Here is a 14418-nt window from a genome sequence, read left to right on the forward strand (position 1 = left end):
TGGATCCATCTGGTAGCCTTTCCTTATTTATTTCATTGTAAATAAAATGGAAAATTTCACAAACTCAAGTGGCCAAATTTTAAAAAACATATATATGTTCACACCTAAAGAATAGGAAGTTTTGTATACTATTTCTCTAAGCAAATTAGGTTTTTTTTAATTGATGTGAATGATTTTGAGTGCTGATTTAGAGACAGGGTGGAGTGCCTTTTGAAAATTGGGTGCCAGAAGTCTTAACCTTAATTTCATTCATTCATTTCTATTTCTATTTCAGAGAATAAACAGGGACTGAGCTGTGAAACCTGTTATTCTCCCTCTTGCCCCCACCCCCAATTAGGCTTATTTCCTGTCTTGAGAATCACATTCAGTACATTATCTAAGCTACAGTAAAAACAAAAATGAAAAACTATAGTAGCTGTGGCTTAGTAATATTTAAAGGAAGTCATAGCTATTATGATTGAAGAGGCAAGTTAGAAATCACTGGTCTTATTAAATTTATTCATAGCTGACAATAAAATGAAGGTAGACCCCTTTTTACATGCAAGACACAGTATTGTGAACAGTTCTCTAGTAGAGCCAGATGACTGGTATAGTCATTTTTTTGTTATGGATTTTTTTGCTTTAACAAAGTTCCGTCCATCCTTTCACTGAAAAGATCCTCTCTTTCCACTGATAACTGCAGGTAGGAGGAATAAACATCGTCATGGAGAAGTGGCTGTTCCTCAGTCACTTTTTCACCGAGCGACTCCAAGAATGTTGAAAATGCGTCGAAAGGGTAACAAGCAGAAGACCATCCTGCTGAAACAGCAAACATATTTTGCAAAACCTTTGCCTGCTGTTGTCAAACCAGCTGCTGAGGCTGGACGGGCAGCAGCTGGACAAGACAATCCTGAGTGGCTGATCAGTGAAGACTGGGCGCTGCTACAAGTAATAAAGTCCTTCTGTTTCATTATTGGGCTTTTTGAGTTTTTTTTAATTTTTGCTTTTAACTATAGTTTGTTTATTGGCTCCAGAAATAACTTTTCTCTGACTTTCTCTCTACAAAGTTATTTTCAGCATCTGTGAAATCTAATTAATTTGGTGACACCCCCTCCCACAAAACATTTACTTTACACTTTGTAGTATTAGTAGTGACATCCTGAGTCTTCTACCATCTTCTTTTCCAGGCAGTGAAGACTCAGTTACTGGAGCGTCCTTCAAATCTTGCCATTATGTCACCAGTGCACACACCCAATTGGGATCTTGTTAGTGACCTTGTTAACTCCTATAACCAAGTTTATCGCTCACCAAAACACTGCCAAAATCGATATGAAAATGTTGTTATTCCAAGAGAGGAAGGAAAGGTGAGTTTAAATTGAATTGTGCATTCCTTTAACACATTAGGGGCACCAATTTATTCAGTTTGCATTGTAGACTGTACAGCATTTTTCTTGATCTACTGAAAAGCTGCCCTAGTGTTCAGCAAGCATATACTGTAAAACTCTGTATACCATGGTCTATTGGCAAGCATTATACACATTTCTCACACTAGACAATCAATACTGAGTATGTTTAATATAGCACATTAAATAAATTTACAAAATGTATTCCGCTAGTACTGGACATTTTACATGCCTACTTTGACTGACTAGTTTGAATAGAATACAGTGGTGTAACAGAGTACAGAATATATAGATTAACAAAATAAATGATTGTGATTACATCTGATATTAAGAAATTAAAAAATCTGAATTAACGTTCATACTATGGTGTAGATTATAACTTTCCCTTATCGTCTGGGTACTTAAATTTGATCCAAGCAAAGGTGGTTCAAGCTTCACCAAAGCCTGATTCTCTGTCACTAATTAAGGATTGAAACGGACATCCTGGAATAAAATGAGAATAATTTATAGAGAAGAGCAGACTGATTTTAGTGTTTCAGTTAAACAAGTTACAGCACAGTAGTAAATTCTGTTTGAATATGTCTTAATTAGAGCTAAACGAATAATTTTATTTTACATTTAGTAGTCAAATCAAGTTGAGTTATATGAGAGAGAGAGAGACAGACAATGCACACACCTATTATTATAAAAACATTTCTTGAGTCCTTAGAGTGAGAGATGAACCACAGATATGAGCTTATTATTTATGCAAATATGTTTCTCTCCCCAGAAAAAGAGAGAAACACGGTCTGATCATTGGAAACAAAACTCATATGTGTTATTCCTTGCTCTGACACTGATTTGATGAATAACCTTATACAAGTCACTTCATGTCTTTGACTCAGTTTTCTATCTGTAAAATTAGGAAATTACATGGTATTCTCAGGTTTAACTGACATTTCCAAAATTCCCTGATGGTGAAAAGCACTATAGAAGTGACTATTTAATAACTGATTAGTTTGTAAACTTTAAAACAAAAATGACAAGGCAGTTATTTATTTTTAGTATCTTCAAGTGGCAAAAAATTGAATTAGAATGTGTCAAAGTCCGTTTTAATGTAAACCATAATTTTTGAGATATTACAGTGGTGACTTATCGCATTTATCATCTGATGCTATTTTTATTTCAGAACATCAGTAGTCACCCTGTTTGTACCAGGCAAATCTATGCTGAAGATCAGAATGCTGCACACACCCAACTTTACATGAGTCGCTTTGATTTAATGAAAAAGATAGCAAGAAAAAGAAGTCCCTCAGTTAAACCTCTGTATGTTTACTTAAAGCCCATATCATTTACATGTTTTAAATCTGATAAAAATGATGTTGCGAATGTGAGAGAGAGAGAGAGTGTGTGTGTGTGTGTGTGTGAGAGAGATGCAAACACACAGACAATTCCATTATACTTGTCAAAGGTATTCTGATTCCACAGATATTCTTGTGAATTTCAGTTTTGGCATGATCACCTTCCTGAAGAATCCAAATCATGCTTCAGTACTTGCAGTACTCACATTACTTGTTGTAATGTCTCAATTGCATCGCCAGCTAGCTGTATGAATGGTGAGGTGGGCATGCCCCACTGATCAGTTATCTCCCTTATGCCCCTCTTAATCCCAGCAATATGGTTACCATCCTTTTGAGTAATGAGAACTACATAAAACTCTGCAACTGTGGTCCCACCTTAAGAGTGACTCTTTAAAAATGGCATTGTGAAATTCATTGATTTGTCCATTTTTTAGAACCGACAACCTGCTAACTTACAATAAGCTTTTAGAGCCAAACTGGGTTCTTTACATGTCATGCATCATGTCCAGTAAGGTGGTCTGCAGATGAAATTGTGCCCTCTACCACACCCGTGCCATCCCATTGTGGTGTAATGGGGGTTGCTCTAACCTTACTGAGGCCAAACTCTGAACTATGGGGTACAACAAGTATAACTGAGGACAATGTAGAACAACAGTGAAAGGGGAAGTTGGAAGTTTTGTTAGATGGGTCAGGACGACTGGGTCTTTTGGCACATGCAGAAGTATGAGAGGCAATTTTAAGCCTGTGGGATAAGCACTATAGTTTGGTTCAGCTAAAATGATCAGCAATGAAATAATTGACAGTTTAAACACCAACACAGTTACCTTCATATTTAAAGGTTATTGATATAAACTAGGCACTTCACACATCTAGCTACTCTGAAAAGGATAACTAGCCATCAGAACTAGCCAGGCAAGGACTGGAGTGCATGTTGCATCTGTTGAAAGGGTGGCAGAACGTGTGTGTGTGCGCGCAGTGTGTTTTGGGTCAGACAGAATTCCTTCCAAGGATTTCCAGTACAACAGGGTGCCTCTGCACACACTATAGCATGACTGTTACTTGAGAGCCACAGTCCTATGACTTTTGCTCATCAAGAGAGGAGGAAGTCTGAATTGCTGTAAAACAAGGTTATTGGAGAAACCTCATTGTTCCATCCAGGCTGTATTTTGGCAACCTGAATCAGTTATTTTTAGGACATCCAAAAACAATGGCTGCTTTTCACTTTTATGTTTGATAGGAAGGGAGAGTGGGAAGATGATGGGCAAGATACAGATCAGGATTAGGGTGTAAATCTGAACGCCAGTCCTTATCTAATTTGCTGTCTAGTTTCTCTTTTGAACCTTGTAGACATCAAACAAAGGCCTAGTCTTCACACAGATGCATCAATTTAACTAAAGGTGTGATTTAAAAAAATAAATAAATCAGTTTAATTAAATCAATGTAACTGTGTATGGACACTCTTAAGGCATGTCTAGACAAACAATGTGTGGCAAGCTGGTGTGTAAATCTATATTGCTCCAGCCTGCTGTGCACTGACTGCTTGGTCCCTGCACTCTAGATGATTCCTAGTATATTTCACCTATTGCTGTTTCAAACGGCAGTGTATAAAGCGCATCAGGGAACGTCTAGCATGCATCAATAGGATAAGCAGCAGGGTCACACCAAGAGTTTGGCCTGGTCTACACTAAAGAGTTAGGTCGACCCAGCTGTATTGCTCAGAGTTGTAAAAAATCCACACCCCTGAGCTGTGTAGTTAAACTGACCTAACCCCCACCATAGCCAGCGGTAGCTTGATGGAAGAATTTTTCCATCAATTTAGCTGCAGCCTCTCTGGGAGAGTGGGGTGGATTACTTATGCTGATGGGAGAACCCTTCCCGGTGGCATCAGTAATGTATACACTGAAGCACAACAGCAGCACAGCTGCAGTGCCACTGCTATGCCACTGTAGCGTTTTCAGTGTAGACAAGCCCTTAGTGTGCAACAGGCTGGCATGCTGTAGTTTTACACCCCAGCTTGCCGCACACTAACTGTTCATCTAGACAGGCTCTTAGGTAGATTTTAAACCTCTTTTATATAGGTTCAGGGTAAGGTAAACCGATGTAACCAGTTTTAAACCAATAGAGCAGTGGTGCCCAAACTTTTCAGGGTAATGCCCCCCCTTACCCGTGTCTACGTCCCCCTAGAACCAAGAGGAGGGGGAACATGGATAGGGTAAAGGGGTCGCAGCTGGGGGTGAGTCTGGGACCAGGACTGGGGCCGGGGCCGGATGCAGAGCTGCAGTCGGGGGCCATTGCTGAGGATGGAGCCAGAGCTGAGAGTGGAGCAGGGCTGGGTAGTGCTCCCTCCCCACCCATTGTGGGGGCTGGCCTGGCCCCATCCCCCACAAATATTCCTCTGGGCCCCCCTACGGGGGCGCACCCCGCAGTCTGGGGGCCTCTGCAATAGAGTATGTCTGCTTGTGTTTGCACTGCTTTAACTAAACTAGTGTAACTAAACTTGTGCAAGTGTACAGATAACCCCAAAGTCTAGGGCCCAGAAATGATAGAATTAAGTAATAAAGGGAGAGAGGACCTAATTCTCAGTTCTCAAATCTTTTCTTATTCACAAGCTATTAGTTATGATGCAAGATTTTCTGTTCCTGGAGGTTTTTATAGAACCTTTTAAAAATCAACTATTTAAACTATATCATATTTACTTCCAGTAGAAATAACGATGACAAGCCATCCTCCAGGATTCAGGCTGCATTCTGCTGTACAGTGTCTATGTCAAAAGAGCAAAAGGTACATTCGCTCTCTCTAGAAGTTTACTTTATTGTGTAATGTCATCATGTGCCTTACGTATGTATTATCTGTACAAGTAACATTTAAATGGGTTGAGGAAAATTAATATTTTTCATGGACGTTTCAAAACCATTCTATCAGTGTAGAGTATTTAAACCCCATTTGCCAGTAAATCAAAGCTATCAGCATTTCTTCTACCTATGTTAATTCCAGATCCATTTCTTTTTCAGACTTCGTAGCTTTTAAAATGCCCACAAAATGATACCAGATCAGAAGCAGAAAGGCACCATGTTGTATTGCAATATTTTTATGAAGTAATTCATACTCCTCTGACCCAATTTTTGGTGCATACAGCTAATGGCCCATTTCAGGATATATCTTTTGCAGGCTTTAGCAGGAGAAAACAGGATTTTTACAGTGAAGAGCTGTAACAAACAAACAACACTATAATGCAAAAGGAAAAAAAGGTAGCAACAATTAATATTTCCCCCCGCCTCCTATTGTTTTAGGCTTTAATTGAACAGCAGACAGGCCCACAGCGGTGTGCTTGCCAGCTCTAAATTCAGCAGCTAGCTGTACAGCAAGCAGAAGCCCAGCTTCAGCCACAGTCAGTAAAGACTGTGATAGCCAACCTGGCAGGATTAGTTAAAAAGCTGAAATTTGGATATTTCCACTCAATATTCATATATGCAGAGATATGTATTCTTCTAGGTCCTGGTCCTACAACTGGATTAGCAAGCCTTGATCCCTGTGGCCTTGGAGTTCAGTTGACTTTAGTGAAGCACCACATAGTTGCAGGAGTCTGCACTAGCAAATCTGATTGCAGGATTGGGCCCTTTGTGTGGTGTTGCATGAGCAGGTTGGGCGAGAAAGGTTCATTTGTCTTCACTTAAACTGATAATGCTGATGATGCTCTAAACTCAGATCAAATCAGTTAGATGTGCAGACGTGCCTATTGGATCATCCAATCTAGTCCCTTGTGAGGTTTTAATCTCCACCAGTCAGGGATACCTCCAACATGATGGGAAAAGAGATAAAGTGAATGAAACACTAATGTTAATTTAAAAAACATTTACTTTATAAAACCCTTTAAAAGTAGTTATTAGACACAGACCATGAACAGTGCTCTTTAAGTGAAAATCTCAAATCTATGAAACAGTATGGAAGCAATCCATTCTTACTGTGTGTGTAGCAATATCATTTTGAAAAAGCTTTGAAATGCTCAGCTAATTGTTCACAGCCTATCAGAGTACACAGTCTTGAGTTCTCTAAAATCCCCATGGTTGGAAATGGTGTGCATTCTTTTAGTTAACATTTGGCAGGGTCAGTCACAGGCCACCTGCACTAGAAAATTAACATTTTCCATTGAAAATTCTAATAAATATTGTCCTTCGCTTCTGAACTCCTAAATATTACAGCCTTGCTGTTCAAGGATGTTAATTGGTGTCAAATAATTAATATGGACAAGATTCCTGGGTCTTTATCCCAGGCTAGATTTTATTATATGGAAAATGTCATTCAGCACAAAGAACAGATCAAATGTACTTATTTATTTATTCATTCATACTTGTTCACTGTGTCTATCTCAGGCTCTAGGCACATATGTCAAACATCATGCTTTGTATTGTGTATTTTTAAAAAAACCTCGTATTCTAGAATAAATTGACCATGATACTTTGTTACTTTGTGTAACACTTTCTAGGCTTCGGGAGGTACAAGTACAGCTCAGGTGGTACTTGGGCAGCAACAAACAGCTGCAGTACCCACTGCTCCAAGAGAATTAGTGACTGTAATATCTACTCAGGGTTCTCAAGCAGGAATGTCTGTGGCAGAATCATCGATACTAACCACCGGTCTGACAACATGGCAGACCCAAACGCCCTTAATGGCTCAGGTTATGTCAGGTAACCTCTGGTTTTTTTCACTTTTTATTTCATCTTCTGCTGCTGAAAATAAAACCCCTAGAAACTTGCATTGTAAGCGTTATTCATTTGGAAATTATTAAGTAAAAGAAGATGGGAGGTGAAGAATGTCAGTTTACATTCTGATGAGAGATTGTCTTCTATATTTTTCCTTTTACAGCCAAGCCAACAGGAGTTCAGCTTTCTAGTAAAACAGTTACACCTGTCCATTTCCAGCTTCCTGGGCAGCAGGAGACAGAAGCAGTTGAGGTGCAAGTCCCACGGATTCAGTCCCAGGTACACACTTTGGGTACATCTTGACTACAAGCTAGGAGTGCGATTCCTGGGCTTGTACACATACTCATGAGCTCTCACTGAGCTAGTGTGAGTGTAAATAGCAGTGTAGCTGCAGTAGCACTGGTAGCAGCAGTGGAGACACAGCTTAGCTGAGTGCGTGTACATAAGTAGGGGAATCAGGCCCTTAGCTTGTGTAGATGTACCCTTAATCTCCAGTCCAAATAAAAAGTGTAGGAAAACTCTCACAAGGAAGGAATGTTTTAAGAAAAACATCAGGGGGTAGCCGTGTTAGTTTGTATCCACAAAAACAACAAGGAGTCCGGTGGCACCTTTAAAGACTAACTGATTCATTTGGACATAAGCTTTTGTGGTGCCCATGAAAGCTTATGCCCAAATAAATCCCTTAGTCTTTAAGGTGCCACCAGACTCCTTGTTGTCTTTAAGAAACAGTCCTTTTCTTAGGGTACGTCCAGACTACCTGCCGTATTGGCGGGTAGTGATCGATTTTTTGGGGATCGATATATTGCGTTTCATCTAGACGCGATATCGATCCCCGAACGCGCTCCTGTCGACTCCGGAACTCCATCGGAGCGAGCGGCGGTAGCGGAGTCGACACAGGGAGCCACGGACGTCGATCCCGCGCTGTGAGGACCTGAGGTAAATTGATCTAAGATACTTCAACTTCAGCTATGCTATTCATGTAGTTGAGGTTGCATATCTTAGATCAATACCCCCCCAGTGTAGACGAGCCCTTAGTATTTCTTCACCAACAGAAAAGGAATGGGGGGGGGATTTTTGTTGTACTGTTTGTAGTTTATATGGTTTTAAACCACGAGCATTTATGCCAGTTCGATGCTTCTGGTGACCAGATTTTCAAGACCCCCTCCCCCCCAATCGTGATTTTGCCTGAAAGGAGGTTTTGTTCTTCCCTGGCTGAGCTTCTGAGAATGCCCATTGATTACTTTAATCTGCCCTCCTTTGCCTGCTTTCATGATGTGTCTACATAATGAATGTGATGCTTCTAAGTTCATCAACATTTCTTCCTACTTAGTCAGAAGGTTCACTGTTGACTGGCATTACACACTTTCTTTCAGTAAGTCCTCTGCTGTTCAGAAAACAGTACTTTCCCACTTCATCTGAAGAGGTACAGTGTTTTAGTATAGCTTATTAAGTGTGCTCTAATGGTCAGAACAGGAGACAGATGCCCAGATTCCTTAGGTTCTCTTCGTAACTCAGCCCCTCACTGTGGTATCTGGGGCAAGTCACCAGAGCAATTTAGAATCTCAGATTACTTATTTACCTTTAAGCAAGTGGTTGTGAGTATTAACTGTAAAGAGCTTTGAGAACTTCTGATGGAAGGCACTATAGAAGTGCAAAGTATTTTTTATAATTAACAAATTAAATAGGATATAGAACCATAATTGAATGAAATCTTTATCTCATAACCTGGAAAGCTTTGCACAAATCATATATGCAGCAGAAAAAAAAAGTTACTAAAGAAGCAACTAATCATCTTATGGAATAGAAATTGCAATTGACTTGTCAGCGAGAGCTGCAACACTAGCAGCTCACTGCAGTCACAGCATTTGGGCCTGGAGCAGCCCTCACTCTTACCATGACTGGCACCACTATTACAAACCTCAAGTGTACCATATTTAAAAAAGAAGAAAGGTCCCAAACACAACAGAGCTAGGTGTTAAAATTATTCCAGTGGATTAGATATAACTTTTATATTCAGTTTCTGAACATATAATTGTCATGTTGCAAAGATCTAATGAAAAACCACTAACCTTCTTTGTCTGTACATGATCCTGATTCCTTACTGCTTAGACTCTTGTTTCTGCTTCCCAGCTTCAAGCACAAGGACAGATCCAGGTCCAAATACCTCAGGCAGCACAAGTTCCTCAGGAAAATCTTCCAGTGGTGTCTGTTCCACCACCAATTGTACCATTTGCAGGCGTTGAAACACTCCCTTTTACTGAGATCTCTGTCACTGAGATTAGCGTCGCTACTGGGTATCCACCGAAAGCAGCAGGTACAAAGAAATCTCACTCAGAGGCAATCTTATGAATTGATTCCAATTGATTAAATTAATTGGACTTCAGAACCACTTTGACACTTAAATTTTAAAGGTTTTTAAATGAGGTTACTAAATTTATAGCATAGACTAATATTTTTCCTACTTTTTGGGTGCTTTTAGAAGACTCATTGAAAGCACCCTTCTAAACAATATATTTGGTTGCAACATAACTTTGTAACTTGTAGTAATATCCATGATGCACAATAATTGATTGTCCTTCCATTTATTTTTATATGTCTAGAATGTGTCTAATTTTGCATACTGGAATTTGTAGGCAAGACTAGAAAAATGTCCTGTTTGCCGTTGGAAGTGCACTTTTGTTAAATCCTCTCTGAAACTAAATTTTATATCACAATAATGTATATGGTTAGATAGAAATATAATATGAACAGTTAGACATTTTTATGATATTCTTAGAAGAAATGTTACATTCTAAATACTAACATTTGCACCTTATTTTACTGCTGATTTGAAGGAGCCCAGACATTAGATGTACATGTCCATCAGTTTCCAAAACTTACACATCAAGAAACTCAGCAACAGAGCCATTCATTCCCAGATTGTTCAAGGCCAAGCTCCTGTGTAGAAAAGGTAAGCGGCTTTGTTTGCTGTCTCATTCAAATTATATGTGCTTTTCGGTGGTGTTTTGACAGTTTTGCATGACTACTTTTTTTTCTCATCGGTAGGCCAGACACTAGAGATGATCTTCTCCTTTAAGTGACCTGCTAAGGATTTTTTTAAAAATTAGGTTTTCCAAGGTTCTGCTGTCAGCTCTGCCACTGATCAGTTCTGTAACCTGGAGCAAATCAATCTTTCTATGAGTATCTTCAAATCTGTAAAATGAAAGCACTACTCACCTCACAGGCGTTTTCTGAGAATTAACGTTTGTAAGGTGATTTTTTTTAAATGCCCAGAGAGCTGCTACATAAAGGCAAAATATTCTCTTTATTAACTCCAGGAATCCCAGTCTCATTTCTCCCATTTTATAAATGGCAAAACTAATTACCGAGAAATTAACTGATTTGCCCAAAACCACTCAGTAAATCAGTATCAGGTTTTGGAATAGCATTTCATTCTCCTGACTTCCAGTCGTGTTCTTAGTCTCAGGCTTCTCCAGAGTTTCTGCCATTTCTTACTTTTGTTTTACATTTTTGACTGTGTAAAATGTACAATCAGCTAGTAACTTATCTTCATCTATAATTTAGGTTCAGGCACAGTCACAGACTGCGGCAGTGTCCCAGTCATCACCTGCTGGTCACCATGCCTGAATGATTTCTGCAGCAATGGCTACAGCTCAGGTGATCCCCCAGAAGTCAATAGAGGAACAGGTCCTGACAATAGTCCCGCTCCAAACACTGACTCCAGGTGTACAGAACTCAGCAGCCTCAACCAAAATTAGCAAGTAAAAGTGCACATGAGGTTACCTACTTTAATACTGTGAAAACATCTATGAAACCTTGTTGAACTAATTATTACATTAGAATAAGCAGAAAAGTACAGTATTTTGTTTGCTAAACTATGACAATAAAATCTGCAGGTTGTCCACATTTTATTTTCCAAATGAAGACTGAGCACTTTTTTACAGACATAAATGCAAGAGAAGTTATTACTGAAATCTGAAAAAAGAAAAATGTATTCAACAATATATTAATTGTAATGCACAGATAAAAGATCTGTTAAAATGAAATACTTTCTGCTGACAGAAAATGACCATCCTTCTGTACCGAAGCAGCAAATGACTAAGTTACTGAGACAGAGGTGTAATCAACATGTTCATCATTGTGCTAGGCTATTGTCTCCAGAGCAATATCGAATAATAGTCAGTTATTCTTTAAACAGAACTACATTTTACTAGTGGAGTGTTGCACTAAATGGAATGCATAACAATGAAAACTGCTGACTTTTGTTAGATCTACTATAACTGAATAGCTGTCCTGTTAGGTGTATGGAAACAAAATGCAAACTGTAAATATTTAGATGAATCTTTAGCACTGTAAAGTAGGAATTCAGTGAACACAGACATACTGCCTAAACTGAGTGTAAGTTGAACAATAAAGTGTCCTTTCTTTTCATATTAATTGCTTTCTTTCTGTCCTGTTTCTTTGTGCATGTCCAGGGGTGAAAGTAACTTAAAGGACTTACCAGTAAGCCGGAGTCCTGAGCGGGGGCGTGGCCTCAACCGGAAGAGGCGATTTAAAGGCCCTGGGGCTCAGGGGCAAATTAAAGGGAACAGGCTCCGGCCGCCGCTACCTGTAGCAGCAGCAGGACTCAGGAGGTGCTTCAAAGGGCCCGGGGCTCCCCACACTGGCAGGCACACTGTGCCCTTTAAATCCCCGCCTGAGCCTGGCTCTGGCAGCGCTTTAAAGGGCCCAGAGTTCCTGCCACTGCGGGGACCCCTGGACCTTTTAAAGTGCCACCAGAGCCCCGCTGCAGGAGCTCTGGCAGCACCTTAAAGGGCCGGGGGCTCCCCGCAGCAGCTGGAGCCCCGGGCCTTTTAAATCTCCGCTGGAGCCCTGCTGCTGCTACCAGTGGTTGGCATACCTCAGGATTGAGCCCCATGAGTCAGCTGTTTAACTTGGCCAAAAAATTGCTCAGAATCAAAATGTGGAATAAAAAAATCTCAACCCAGGTGCAAATTTCAGCTCCACTTCTCTGAATCCCAGACTTAAATTTATTTTATTCCAGCTTGCTACTAGACATAAGCAGCTGACTACTAGAACGTAATGGCACAGCTAGTGAAATGAATATTGGAATTTTGAAGTATCAGAGGGGTAGCTGTGTTAGTCTGGATCTGTAAAAGCAGCAGAGAGTCCTGTGGTACCTTATAGACTAACAGACGTATTGGAGCATGAGCTTTCGTGGGTGAATACCCACTTCGTCAGATGCGTGGGTATTCACCCACGAAAGTTCATGCTCCAATATGTCTTAGTCTATAAGGTGCCACAGGACTCTTTGCTGGAATTTTGAAGTGAAGCAAGTTGTCTGTATGATCATTTACAGGCTCTTTTGGCCCTCAGCTATTCCACAGCATTGCTGGTGAGGGCTTAAAGTCTAGGAGCGTTTATGGGTGCACAGTTTTTTGTGTGTGCAAATTTCCAAACCAGATTGTTAGGTCTTCACTTTTAGCAACCGTGCTATCACCATGTACTCTATTATGAGATTAATGATGAAAAAAAAAGTTACCCAAAGAAAGCTCTTAACTGCTTTCTTTCTTTTTTAAAAACAGGAAATTATGCTAGTCCTTTAAAAAGGAATTAATTTACCATTCTCAAGTTCTCTAAGTGCAATTGGCTGTTGAAAGTGGCAACAACTATACAAATGCATACTAAGCACTTCCCAAAGGATTTATCACAACAAATCATAACACACCTTTTGTATATCTAAATATATCTATACTGGAGACAGTAATTTCTCAAATGGTACATTTAGTCTATTCACAACTCCACTGCTCTAGGGGATTCTTCCTTTCTCCTCCCTCCCCTTTATTTTTTTCCTAGAAAGCCACACCCGTTTAAATAAAGCACAGGACGGTGAACACACAACGATCCTGAAATATCGACGGAGGAGGGCGGAGGGGAGCTCAGGACCCACTTACCCCAGGAGCCGAGGCCGCACTTCCCCTCCCCTCCCCTCCCCTCCCCCCTCCTCCTCCTCCTCCTCCTCCTAGGAAGCTGGGCACCGTCACCGGGGCTGGGGAGGGGAGGAGGGGGGGGGGACACACATCCGCTACCCCGCTGCTTACCCCTAGCGCAATCCGGCGGCTCCCGCTGTTTGGTTCGAGCCATTGCGCAGACTCAGTGAGGGAGTCGGTACAGGAACGGAATTCGCGGTTTGTCTCCTATCAGCGCCCGTAGCGGATGTGTCTCTCCCCCCCCTCCCGGTGACGGTCCCCAGCTTCCTGTGAGGAGGGAATGGAAAGTGCGGCCCCGGCTCCAGGGGTAAGTGGGTCCCCACCGCGGGTGCCGGAGCGGGGGGTGCCGGGCTCCCCTCCGCCCTGCTCCGTCCGCAGAGCCGAGCAGGCCCGAGGCCGGGCCCCGGCTCCGGGGCACCCGTCCCACGCGCGGGGGGAGGCTGCGGAGCGGGCCTTGGTCTCTGCTCCGCGCCGCGCCGCGCAGGGGGCACCCGGGAGCCTGCCCCGGGGCGGGGGGCCGGGGCGGAGGGTTCCTGGGAATTGCCGTGGCCGTTAGGAGTTAAGTGCGAAGGGAAATTCACCCCGCCCATGGCTCCCCGCGGAGCAGCATCCTCCCGCTTCGCCCTGGCTGCCGCCGCTGCTGCTGCGAGCGGGGGGTGTGTGTGTGTGTGAACCCACGCGCGGGCTCGGGGACACCCAGGACCGGTCTCTGCGGACACATCTGGGGTTCAGGACGGGCGGGGGGCCGCATGCAACTGGTTAAAATTAGGAGTCCTGGCCAATCAGGATTCACTTGCCCGAAGTAATTCCTGTTACAGGAGCACCGCTAACGCACATACTTCAAAGGGTAATCGCCCTTCCCGCTTTCCAGCCAGGAGGTTAATAGTGGGGTGTGCTGATGAGGTCTCATTATCAAGGGCTGATTATGCATTTTCAGTTATTTGTAGAGTGCCGTACGTGATTAGTGTTTGACAGACCAATTAATATAACAACTCCTTGTTCCTAG

At 41.8% G+C, this 14418-nt stretch overlaps 1 protein-coding gene across 1 annotated transcript in view; it reads left to right on the forward strand.

Annotated features, from left to right (window-relative positions):
- The window catches only part of LOC123351035 (E1A-binding protein p400-like), a 43596-nt gene extending 31727 nt beyond the window's left edge, over positions 1-11869 (forward strand). The window contains exons 31-39 of the mRNA XM_044990123.1: positions 683-927; positions 1167-1343; positions 2551-2687; positions 5425-5503; positions 7206-7407; positions 7586-7701; positions 9553-9736; positions 10257-10372; positions 10987-11869. Coding sequence (XP_044846058.1) covers positions 683-927; positions 1167-1343; positions 2551-2687; positions 5425-5503; positions 7206-7407; positions 7586-7701; positions 9553-9736; positions 10257-10372; positions 10987-11049 — 1319 coding nt within the window. The 3' untranslated portion in view covers positions 11050-11869. The remainder of the gene's footprint in view (positions 1-682; positions 928-1166; positions 1344-2550; positions 2688-5424; positions 5504-7205; positions 7408-7585; positions 7702-9552; positions 9737-10256; positions 10373-10986) is intronic.
- The last annotated feature ends 2549 nt before the right edge of the window (positions 11870-14418 follow it).

This window comes from Mauremys mutica, chromosome 16 (genome assembly GCF_020497125.1).
Source record: "Mauremys mutica isolate MM-2020 ecotype Southern chromosome 16, ASM2049712v1, whole genome shotgun sequence".
Classification (NCBI taxonomy): domain Eukaryota; kingdom Metazoa; phylum Chordata; order Testudines; family Geoemydidae; genus Mauremys; species Mauremys mutica.